General features: G+C 41.6%; 1 protein-coding gene across 1 annotated transcript; it reads right to left on the bottom strand.

Annotated features, from left to right (window-relative positions):
* Nucleotides 1–93: 93 nt before the first annotated feature.
* hpse (heparanase) lies at nucleotides 94–9722 on the bottom strand. Its single transcript, XM_064942365.1, has 12 exons — nucleotides 9208–9722; nucleotides 8278–8417; nucleotides 7821–7949; nucleotides 7495–7668; nucleotides 7184–7355; nucleotides 6396–6443; nucleotides 3072–3165; nucleotides 2860–2966; nucleotides 2163–2277; nucleotides 1383–1507; nucleotides 1132–1284; nucleotides 94–780 (listed from the first exon to the last, which is right to left on the bottom strand). The coding sequence occupies exons 1-12, from the start codon at nucleotides 9426–9428 to the stop codon at nucleotides 621–623; spliced, it is 1638 nt and encodes a 545-aa protein (XP_064798437.1). The 5' UTR covers nucleotides 9429–9722; the 3' UTR covers nucleotides 94–620.
* Nucleotides 9723–11946: the final 2224 nt, after the last annotated feature.

The raw sequence follows: 11946 nt of genomic DNA on the forward strand, positions 1-11946 counted from the left end.
CTGCATTGCTGCCTCTCTCGGATTCAGCCGAAGTTAAGTATGTATATACTGAGAATATAAAACCAAACAAATTCGCCCATGTAAAGCATTAAATGCTTTGAATTCATTACTGTATTTATTTTCTCATCCAAATTATGTTGTACAAATATATCACACACAAAAAGTTTATAAAATACTTGTATCCCAGTGTACCAAAATAGAAAATTGCACAATTCAACTACTTAACATTACTGAGTAGAAAATCAAGTAACCAGAACGTAAACAAGTTGAGTTAAGTCTAACGTTTTTGGCATCAAATATGAAACATAATTTACATACAACAAGTATTGCATTTAAGTGACACAGACTGAAACCGTATGAGTCCTCTGAAATTTTAAAACCCTACTCACAATGTACTAAGACTATTTATACATGTTGAAAAATATACAAAAATGTAATGCATGTAGATGAATAGTTATTTCCAAAGACGATCGAATCCTTTCACCACATTTACTTGATTTACATTCTTTGGCAAAGTCATACAGCTGTGTTTAGTGCAATAGTCAAGTACCGTATTTCCTTCTCTTAGTTTAGACAGTGAGTTTACCTCCATCTTCTCAAGTCCTCCTCTCCAATTGGGGTCATCGGCAGGCCAGCGCCTGGGCCTCGCTGAGGACATAGAAGGCAAAGGAATAACCAGGGAGTCTGAGATGTTCTCCTGCAGGAAGAGGAGTTCCCTGGAGCGATGGAAGTGTTCTTTCATCCACCATCTTCAACACCTCTCCGTTGAGTTTCACAGACCTGGAGATCACAGCACACTGTTAGTCTCCTTTCTACTTTTAGTAGTACGGCATCCTTTACACTGACAATATTACAAGGCAAGACAAAAGCAAACACTTCCTTGAACTGTAATAATGAAAAGCGACAAACTTAAGGGTAGCCTAGTGGTTAGAGCGTTGGACTAGTAACCGGAAGGTTGCAAGTTCACACCCCTGAGCTGACAAGGTACAAATCTGTCGTTCTGCCCCTGAACAGGCAGTTAACCCACTCCTAGGCCGTCATTGAAAATAAGAATTTGTTCTTAACTGACTTGCCTGGTTAAATAAAGGTAAAATAAAAAATTGATGGGAATAAAGGTTACAGGTAGCCTACTTGGAGTAGAGTCCCTCCTCGCCAGGCTGTTCAGACTGTAGAACGAAGGCCTCGCCGGTACTGTTAGAGATTGTAACAGGCACAGACATCCTCGCAGGGCCCTTACTCAGGTTCAGAGCAAACAATGTGACTGCTCCACTTTTGTAGCTTGTGCTGTAGAAGAGAGAACATCGAGGAACAGTCAGGATGGTTGTCTCACATACAAACACAAGTTGTGGCTTCATTTTAAATACAGCTGGATTGTGGAATACCTTTTCTTGTTAGTGCAGTGCAGGTAGACCCGTACTCTTTTAGTCTTTCCCAAAATGGAAAAGGCTTCTATACTCAGCACCTCTGGTCCAACAAGCCTCTTGTACAGAACTGATAGCCAGTAATCCTGCCAAAGTGATACAGCCATAAACTAGATAAATGACTATACAGTCAGGTCCAAAATGATTGTCACCTTTGATAAAGATGAGCAAAAAAAGACTATCAACATTTTGCAATGGCCATCTCAGTCTCCGGACTTGAACCCCATTGAAAACCTATGGTTTGAATTGAAGAGGAAAGTCCATCAGCGCAGACTAAGGATATCTAGGATCTGATAAGATTCTGTATGGAAGAATGGTCAAAAGTCCTTCCCAATGGGTTCTCCAATCTCATAAAACATTTTAGAAAACGGCTCAGTGCCGTTATCCTTGCAAGGGTAAGGTTCCGGATTATTGAAAACAGGGGTGCCAACAATTACAAAAATATTTTATAGATTTGTTTTATTACTTGTTAAAAACATATACTGTATATATATATATTTCTCTGAGAAAAATATTCACAAAATTGAGAATACAATATAGCTGTATTTGTATTATTTATTTGATAAGGCCTTTTTTGCTCATCTTTATCAAGGGTGCCAATAATTATGGACCTGACCATATATAGAAATGGGACAATTCATAGTATAGACAAACTATTGTCACAATCAACACATACTTGGATCAATTATGTTTTTTCCGGAATTCAGAATACAGAGGAGAATAAACAGGAATTTCTCTTACAGGAAGTGGATCCAGGTTCTCATCTACCAGGTGGTAAGTCCCAGATCCAATCAAAACCTGTCTGATGAGAACATCCAATCCGAGCTTCGCACCCAGGCCCAGTTTATCCAGCCACCTGTAATCATTAAACATTTATTTTACACCACATACAGTACTTTAATACCTTATAACGTTTTTATTGCAAAGAATGAGATTCTGACACATATCATCTGATTTAGATACAAGCAACCTTATTCAATGAGAATGCAATATGTAATCCTTCGTAAGAACCTACTGCCCTCACACTTGATTAAGTCAATGTTGGATACATCATGTGGCATTCCTTTTATTTTTTTGCATGTGAGACTACTATTGTAAGTCTTCCTGGAACAGGGCATGGTTGAAAGGCTGATCATGAGGCTCACAGGTGACCTGTAAATTCAATGAAAACCACATGTTCTGGAATAGCAGAGATTCCCTTCCATGAGAGTAGACTAACAACACAATTGACTCAACTACCGCCAATGTAATGAGGCTGCAAGGCTGTAGGTCTGTAGTCTCTTTTCCCACAGTGGAGCACCATGAGTCTGGCAAGCGAGACCAGCCTGACTGTTACAACCTCCAGAGTAATCCACATGAAAATGATCAGATGCTATCAGGGTGTGATACTGACTGGGTCCATCTATATCCTGATCAACACCAACATACACACACTCACATGAATCCAGCGACAAATGTGTCAGACAGGCCCTTAGCCCCGCCTCCATAGGCAGAACTAGTCTCTCCAAGCCACACCTTCTTCCCAGGGGAGGTCAGCTCAATGGTCTGAGGACACACGAAACAGAAGAACCATTTAAAGTCCTTACTGAACTGCAATACATTCATAGTACATTTATAAACATGTACATTTGTTAACTTTTTCTTCATTACCTCCATGACTTCATGTGTTTTTAAGGCCAATGTGTTTAGCACCTCAGGGTCTAGGAAATCTTCTAGAGACGTGTCTCTTCCATTGACATAATAACTAACAGAAGGGCAGAGCAATCAAGGATGAGTATAACTTCATATCAAACACAACAGAATCACTAAGAATAAAATCACATTTTCAGATTATATGGTGTGTAGACCATATCTCTCATCTGACACACACACACACACACACACACACCACCGGGGGGTGGATGGTTGAATCAACGTTGTTTCCACATCATTTACTTGTATTTTTTTTATTGTTATTTAGTTTTAAATTAGGGTGAAAAAGGGTCAATCTTGTCTCATCGCTGCAACTCCCCAACAGGCTCGGGAGGCGAAGATCGAGTCATGCGTGACCCGTCAAACCTCGCTTCTTAACACCTGCCCGCTTAACCTGGAAGCCAGGCGCACCAATGTGTCAGAGTAAACACCGTTCAACTGAAGACCGAAGTCAGCCTGCAGGCGCCCGGCCCGCTACAAGGAGTCGCTAGAGCGCGATGAGCCAAGTAATAAATCACAGCCCCAAGCAGACACATCGATGGCCCTGAACGAACTTTATTTGACTCTATGTAAACTGGAAACCACACATCCTGAGGCTGCATTCATTGCAGCTGGGGATTTTAACAAGGCTAATCTGAAAACAAGACTCCCTAAATTCTATCAGCATATTGATTGTGCTACCAGGGCTGGTAAAACCCTAGATCATTGTTATTCTAACTTCCACGACACATATAAGGCCCTCCCCCGTCTTCCTTCCAGAAAAGGTGACCACAACTCCATTTTGTTGCTCCCTGCCTATAGGCAGAGACTAAAACAGGAAGCTCCCGTGCTCAGGTCTGTTCATCGCTGGTCCGACCAATCTGATTCCACGCTTCAAGATTGCTTCGATCACGTGGATTGGGATATGTTCCGCATTGCGTCAAACAACATTGACGAATACGCTGATTCGGTGAGCGAGTTTATTAGCAAGTGCATCGGCGATGTTGTACCCACAGCAACTATTAAAACATTCCCAAACCAGAAACCGTGGATTGATGGCAGCATTCGCGTGAAACTGAATGCGCAAACCGCTGTTTTTAATCAGGTCAAGGTGACCGGAAACATGACCGAATACAAACAGTGTAGCTATTCCCTCCGCAAGGCAATCAAACAAGCTAAGTGTCAGTATAGAGACAAAGTAGAGTCACGATTCAATGGCTCAGACACAAGAGGTATGTGGCAGGATCTACAATCAATCACAGATTACAAAACGAAAACCAGCCCCGTAGCGGACCAGGATGTCTTGCCCCCAGACAGACTAAACAACTTCTTTGCTCTCTTTGAGGACAATACAGTGTTATTGACATGGCCCACTACCAAAACCTATGGACTCTCCTTCACTGCAGCCGACATGAGTAAAATATTTAAACGTGTTAACCCTCACCAGGCTGCAGGCCCAGAAGGCATCCCCAGCCGCGTCCTCAAAGCATGCGCAGACCAGCTGGCTGGTGTGTTTACGGACATATTCAATCAATCCTTATACCAGTCTGCTGTTCCCACATGCTTCAAGAGGGCCACCAATGTTCCTGTTCCCAAGAAAGCTAAGGTAACTGAGCTAAACGACTATCACTATCACTAAGTAGCACTTACTTCCGTCATCATGAAGTGAGACTAGTCAAGGACCATATCACCTCCACCCTACCTGATACCCTAGACCCACTCCAATGTGCTTACCTCTCCAATATGTCCACAGAAGACGCAATCGCAACCACACTGCACACTACCCTAACCTATCTGGACAAGAGAAATACCTATGTGAAAATGCTGTTCATCGACTACAGCTCAGCATTTAACACCATAGTACCCTCCAAACTCATCGTCAAGCTCGAGACCCTGGGTCTCGACCCCGCCCTGTGCAACTGGTTACTGGACTTCCTGACGGGCCGCCCCCAGGTGGTGAGGGTAGGTAACAACATCTACACCCCGCTGATCCTTAACACTGGGGCCTCACAAGGGTGCGTTCTGAGCCCTCTCCTGTACACCCTGTTCACCCACGACTGTGTGGCCATGCACGTCTCCAAGTCAATCATCAAGTTTGCAGATGACACTACAGTGGTAGGCTTGATTACCAACAATGACGAGATGGCCTACAGGGAGGAGGTGAGGGCCCTCAGAGTGTGGTGTCAGGAAAATAACCTCACACTCAACGTCAACAAAACAAAGGAGATGATCGTAGACTTCAGGAAACAGCAGAGGGAGCACCCCCCTATCCATATCGACGGGACAGTAGTGGAGAGGGTAGTAAGTTAAGTTCCTCGGCATACACATCACGGACAAGCTGAATTAGTCCACCCACACAGACAGCGTGGTGAAGAAGGTGCAACAGCGCCTCTTCAACCTCAGGAGGCTGAAGAAATTCAGCTTGTCACTGAAATCACTCACAAACTTCTACAGATGCACAATCGAGAGAATCCTGTAGGGCTGTATCACTGCCTGGTACGGAAACTGCTTCGTCCACAACCGTAAGGCTCTCCAGAGGGTAGTGATGCACAACGCATCACCGGGAGCAAACTACCTGCCCTCCAGGACACCTACACCACCTGATGTCACAGGAAGGCCATAAAGATCATCAAGGACAACAACCACCCGAGCCACTGCCCTTTCACCCCGCTATCATCCAGAAGGTGAGGTCAGTACTGGTGCATCAAAGCAGGGACCGAGAGACTGAAAAACAGCTTCTATCTCAAGGCCATCAGACTGTTAAACAGCCACCACTAACATTGAGTGGCTGCTGCCAACATACTGACTCAACTCCAGCCACTTTAATAATGGGAATTGATGGGAAATGATGTAAAATATATCACTTGCCACTTTAAACAATGCTACCTAATATAATGTTTACATACCCTACATTACTCATCTCATATGTATATGTATATACTGTACTCTATATCATCTACTGCATCTTTATGTAATACATGTATCACTAGCCACTTTAAACTATGCCACTTTGTTAACATACTCATCTCATATGCATATACTGTACTCGATACCATCTACTGCATCTTGCCTATGCTGTTCTGTACCATCACTCATTCATATATCTTTATGTACATATTCTTCATCCCTTTACACTTGGTAGTTGTTGTGAAATTGTTAGGTTAGATTACTCGTTGGTTATTACTGCATTGTCGGAACTAGAAGCACAAGCATTTCGCTACACTCGCATTAACATCTGCTAACCATGTGTATGTGACAAATAAAATTGGATTTGTATGCTACACAAGGGACAGTTCAACTTACTGGTGCCAGGTACATGCATCAATTGCTTCTGCCCCACTCTCCAAGAACCTATGAAAAGTAAATGGGATACGATTGTTCAACATATCCCACATGATTGGTGGTTATGTAAGAAGAATCTATTGATCTGACGTTAACCTGCCCTCAGACCACAGGAGACACAGTTGAGGGATGAGAGTTTGTCCCATAGACTGAACAAACAAAGCAGTTTCCCAATAGGGGAAAGAGCCAGGATATGTTTGGAATACTTTGTGCCTTTTCGATAAGAGATGATTGAGTTGGAGTAACGATTAACAGTTAAAGGGATACTTCGGGATTTTGGTAATGAGGCCTTTATCTCCTTCTCCAGATTCAGATGAACCCGTGGATACCTCATTGTCAAAATCCCGAAATATCCCTTTAGGGTTTGAACCACAGCCTTACTTGGGTATAGACATACAGTAGGTGGATATAAAGGAGAGAAGCTGTAACAAACTACGGGTGTGAAATGACAGAAAACACCCATGAACTATACAAACAAGAGGTTAGTCTCCCACTACAGTGGAAGTGATAATTAACCTTGATGAACAAAGGTATGCAGGTCACATGTCGTAATTCAATTGTAGAATCCTATTTTAATTCAATCCCTTTAGTAGTTTTCTAGTTAGCAACAACCTTTTGGTGTCAAGATGCTTCTTACATTGATTGAGGAGACTTCCAATACTATTTCTTTAGTTAGTACAACAGCCTGTCCCTTAGCACTATATTGGGATTACTTTATATATAGGCTAGATAAAGGGACAAACTCTCACCCCTCCAGTAAGTCTCTCCGGTGGTCCCGGGGTTGGCTAATGTCTGGTCCATAGAGTCCAGTGTTATGGTAAAGTTTGGATTCCTGCAGAATCTTGCGGAGTTGAACAAAATCTTGGCCGAGCTGATATCCATCCACCCTGATCCCTGCCTTCTTCTCATAGCTGTTGGGCTCTAAAGGGAGACAGGATTTTTGTTCTACCAACCTTAAAATACCTACATTATTTAGTTGAGAATTCCCTGTTTCAATCATTAACACAATGAAAGATGGTTAGTAGAACACTGTAAATACTGGGGGCCTCAAAATTATTACCATTGCCCAGCTCCCAGGACATGCTGTACTGTTTAGATTCACAGTACTGTAGGAGGGTCCTGGCATTACTGCTGTCCCAGGAGTTCCCAGAGGTCCTGAGCAGCTCGTTGAGCCCAAAGATGAGGTCTAATCCAGAGCAGTTGGTAAAAGAGTAGAGCAGATCCACTGCACACTCTGTCAGGGAAAAAAAATACATTTTAAACGTTGTATTCTTCTTTCTGTGAATTTGCTCAAGTGAAATGGGGTGGTTCCAAGATAACAGCTAAACAAAAGAGCCAGTGTGTTGTGAGCTAGACTGATGCTACCTTCATGACCACGGTTCATACCTGTGAACTTTACACTCCTATACTTCCTCTGCAAGTCCTCCTTGTCGAGAAGTATTTCCTGTAGAGTCCATTCCTGCTTCAGCCTCTTTTCCAGTAGTGGAGGCAGCTCCAGCCTTTCACATATGTCATCTGACAGCAGATTAGCAAACAGGAACCAGACACCAAGTGGCTGTGAGTCACACAGAAGCTGATGACCTAAGATCTACCTCAAACTAATGACATTGCTTGAGATCTGCCTGGTTTACTGCGTGCATTCAAGCTGACTGTGTGAATCAACGTACTGTTCTATCTCTCAATGCCAAACAGGAATCATGCTGAGGAGTCAAGTGACCACAGTCAAACCACACACATCAAAATAGCTGCTATTGAAATGTATATTTATGACATTATGCCTGACAATGTCCGTGGTGTAATGTGACTCACAGTTGAGATGAGTAACAATGTATGCCATATTTACCTGCATCAAACACAGAGTTTTTGTGATTCTCGTTTGAATGTAAAAATGTTGGGTTGAAGGTCATGAAATCTTGTCTTGTCCCTCCAAATCTCAGAAATGCTGGAGTCAAAGCCTTTGCCAATGTCCTCAGCTTTGGAGACCTTGTGGAATGAAATAAGGTTTAGTTCAGTATTTATGGAGTTTCATAAGATTATGTAGCGCTGGTCTCTTAACTGTTTTTCTGTTAGGCTAAAGACAAAAACAATTTCGAGTATGTAACTGAAAACAACATAAAAATAAGACCATGGCTGATTCTAATATAGTCAACATTTTTTTACTAATGGTAATAATTTGATAAAACACACACAATTACAATTGTGCCAAAAACAGTGATGGAAAAAGTAGCGAATTGTCATACTTGTGTAAAAGTAAAGATACCATTACAGAAAAAGTGAAAGTGAAAGTCACCCAGCAAAATACTACTAAAAGTATTTGGTTTTAAATATACTTATGTATCAAAGGTAAATGCAACTGATAAAATATACTCAAGTTTCAAAAGTAAAAGTATAATCATCATTTCACGTTTATATTAAGCAAAACAGACGTCACGATGTTTTCTTTATTTACGGATAGCCAGGGGCAGACATAACTTACAAACGAAGCGTTTGTGTGTGACCAGGGTTGTTCTCTTTATGAGTGCGTGAATCTGACCATTTTCCTGTCCTGCTAAGCATTCGGGATGTAACAAGTATTTTTGGGTGTCGGGGAAAATGTATGGAGTAAAAAGTACATTATTTTCTTTAGGAATGTAGAAGAGTAAAAGTTGTCAAAAATATACATAGTAAAGTACAGATACCCCTCAAAACTACTTAAGTAGTACTTTCAAGTATTTTACTTAAGTACTTTACACCACCGGCCAAAAATAGAAACGTTAATGCTTGCCTTACTCACGTTAAAAGGTACATGAACTTCTCTTCAGCGACTAGACTCGCGTCTATGGCAACAGACAAAAAACGTTCATTCACTTTCTTGAGTACTCGAGAGAGGTCCACATTCAGATTTACGGACTCAAAATTCCACTCATCCCTCGCAGACTCGACACTTGCTACGAAATAATATCCATACGATAGAATAGATATCATCACAAATGCTAAGATTGATATTCCTGACATAATGAAATGGCTAGACGCACAGTCGGCTCCACTCTAATTTATATCGCAATGTGAAGGACAATTACAACCCAAATCTACTGGTGCTCGCATTCCCTCACTATCCCAATAAATGCGTCGATCGGTGTAAATCCATCTTTGTCATTAGTAAATTGGTATGCAGTTATGATCGGATTCAATTGTTGAGCGGAATCTGAGCTTTTCCTGGTCCAGAAAAGTCCTTGGTGTGGTCCTCATCCAAACGAGAGAAAACAAAGCATTTTTTCTATCGGCAGTGCATTCAAAACAACAGAGTACGAATGCAGAAGCTTGCGTGTGATAGGCTGCCACAATATAGCATCGTTAACTAGGCTTGGCCATGATAGTGTGGGGGCGGTCTCAACACAGAAGGCCGGATGATTTTGAAATAAGAAATATATGTTATGTAATTTGAGATTTTTATTTTTGCATCGCTTGGGATTCTTATTGCGAAAAATACATTTCCATACTCACCTGCTTGTGAGAGATGTGTGATAAGTGAAGTGATGGAGAAGTAACCTACAAGTTCAGTGGCGATTTTAGCAGCAGTCCCAACACTTTTCCACCGGTACACCTGTCTATCAGCGGAGCCTTGTCTGGCAGTGAAACAGTTCATTCAGCCTCATTTACTGCCTTAAAAACAACATGGCTGATATGGCTGACTTGCTTAAACAAATGTGGTTTCTAATGACAATTGAGATGTATAAACAATGGCATAAGGGGACTACGAGCAGATAAGAAATCAGACCTTGCCTTGACAGGAAGCCAGGGTAGGGAGGCTAGCACTGGAGCAATATGATCAGATTTTTTGGTTCTAGTCAAGATTCTAGCAGCCGTATTTAGCACTAACTGAAGTTTATTTAGTGCTTTATCCTGGTAGCCAGAAAGTAAAGAATTGCAGTCGTCTAACCTAGATGTAACAAAAGCATGGATTAATTTTTCTGCATCATTTTTGGCCAGACAGTTTCTGATTTTTGCAATGTTACGTAGATGGAAAAAAGCTGTCCTTGAAACAGTCTTGATATGTTCGTCAAAAGAGAGATTAGGGTCCAGAGTAACGCCGAGGTCCTTCACAGTTTTATTTGATACGACTGTACAACCATCAAGATTATTTGTCAGATTCAACAGAAGATCTCTTTGTTTCTATGGACCTAGAACAAGCATCTCTGTTTTGTCCGAGTTTAAAAGTAGAACGTTTGCAGCCATCCACTTCCTTATGTCTGAAACACAGGCTTCTAGTGAGGACAATTTTGGGGCTTCACCATGTTTCATTGAAATGTACAGTGTGTCATCCGCATATCAGTGAAAGTTAACATTATGTTTTCAAATGACACCCCCAAGAGGTAAAATATATAGTGAGAACAATGGTAGTCCTAAAATGGAACCCTGAGAGGAACCCCAAAATGTACAGTTGATTTGTCAGAGGACAAATCATTCACAGAGACAAACTGATATCTTTCCGACAGATAAGATCTAAACCAGGCCAACACTTGTCCGTGTAGACCAATTTGGGTTTCCAATCTCTCCAAAAGAATGTGGTGATCGATGGTATAAAAAGCAGCACTAAGGTCTAGGTGCACGAGGACAGATGCAGAGCCTCGGTCTGATGCCATTAAAAGGTCAATTTACCACCTTCACAAGTGCAATCTCAGTGCTATGATGGGGTCTAAAACCAGACTGAAGCATTTCGTATACATTGTTTGTCTTCAGGAAGGCAGTGAGTTGCTTTAATTCTTTCAAAAGCTTTTTCTAAAATTTTGGAGAGGAATGGAAGACTCGATAAAGGTTTGGCTTTTTCAAGAGAGGCTTTATTACTGCCACTTTTAGTGAGTTTTGTACACATCCGGTGGATAGAGAGCCGTTTATCATGTTCAACATAGGAGGGCCAAGCACAGGAAGCAGCTCTTTCAGTAGTTTAGTTGGAATAGGGTCCAGTATGCAGCTTGAAGGTTTAGAGGCCATGATTATTTTCATCATTGTATCAAGAGATATAGTACTAAAACACTTGAGTGTCTCTCTTGATCCTAGGTCCTGGCAGAGTTGTGCAGACTCAGGACAACTGAACTTTGGAGGAATACGCAGATTTAAAGAGGAGTCCGTAATTTGCTTTCTAATGATCATGATCTTTTCCTCAAAGAAGTTCATGAATTTATTAATGCTGAAGTGAAAGCCATCCTCACTTAGGTCATGCTGGATTGACAGCATGGCCAATGTTGAATGTTTATCCTTTAAAGCTTGGAAAAGAGACCCTTAATCCCAGACTTGGGTCCACACACCCACTCCACCGAATACCAGGCTAGTGATTGCTTTTCAATGCTTGCAGTTAGGCACTGATTGCTTCCAAACCAGTCATTGTTGAATTTGGAATTTCCAACTTGTTGTGTAATGTTTATGTCCAATGGCCGATGAGCACCGATACATTTTATTCATTATCTCTCTTCATATGACAAGGATTTGCCAGTAGATTGTCAACTTGATTTAAGATGATGACTGCTAGCTAAGA

This window comes from Oncorhynchus masou, chromosome 28 (assembly GCF_036934945.1).
Source record: "Oncorhynchus masou masou isolate Uvic2021 chromosome 28, UVic_Omas_1.1, whole genome shotgun sequence".
Classification (NCBI taxonomy): Eukaryota; Metazoa; Chordata; class Actinopteri; order Salmoniformes; family Salmonidae; genus Oncorhynchus; species Oncorhynchus masou.

Excerpts from the sequence above, each read along its gene's own strand:
- hpse (XM_064942365.1), bottom strand. The coding sequence starts at position 9,428 with ATGTCAGGAATATCAATCTTAGCATTTGTGATGATATCTATTCTATCG. Across the intron at positions 2,967-3,071 it reads AAACACATGAAGTCATGGAG|ACCATTGAGCTGACCTCCCC; the intron begins GTAATGAAGAAA and ends GTGTGTCCTCAG. Across the intron at positions 2,278-2,859 it reads ACATTTGTCGCTGGATTCAT|GTGGCTGGATAAACTGGGCC; the intron begins GTGAGTGTGTGT and ends TAATGATTACAG.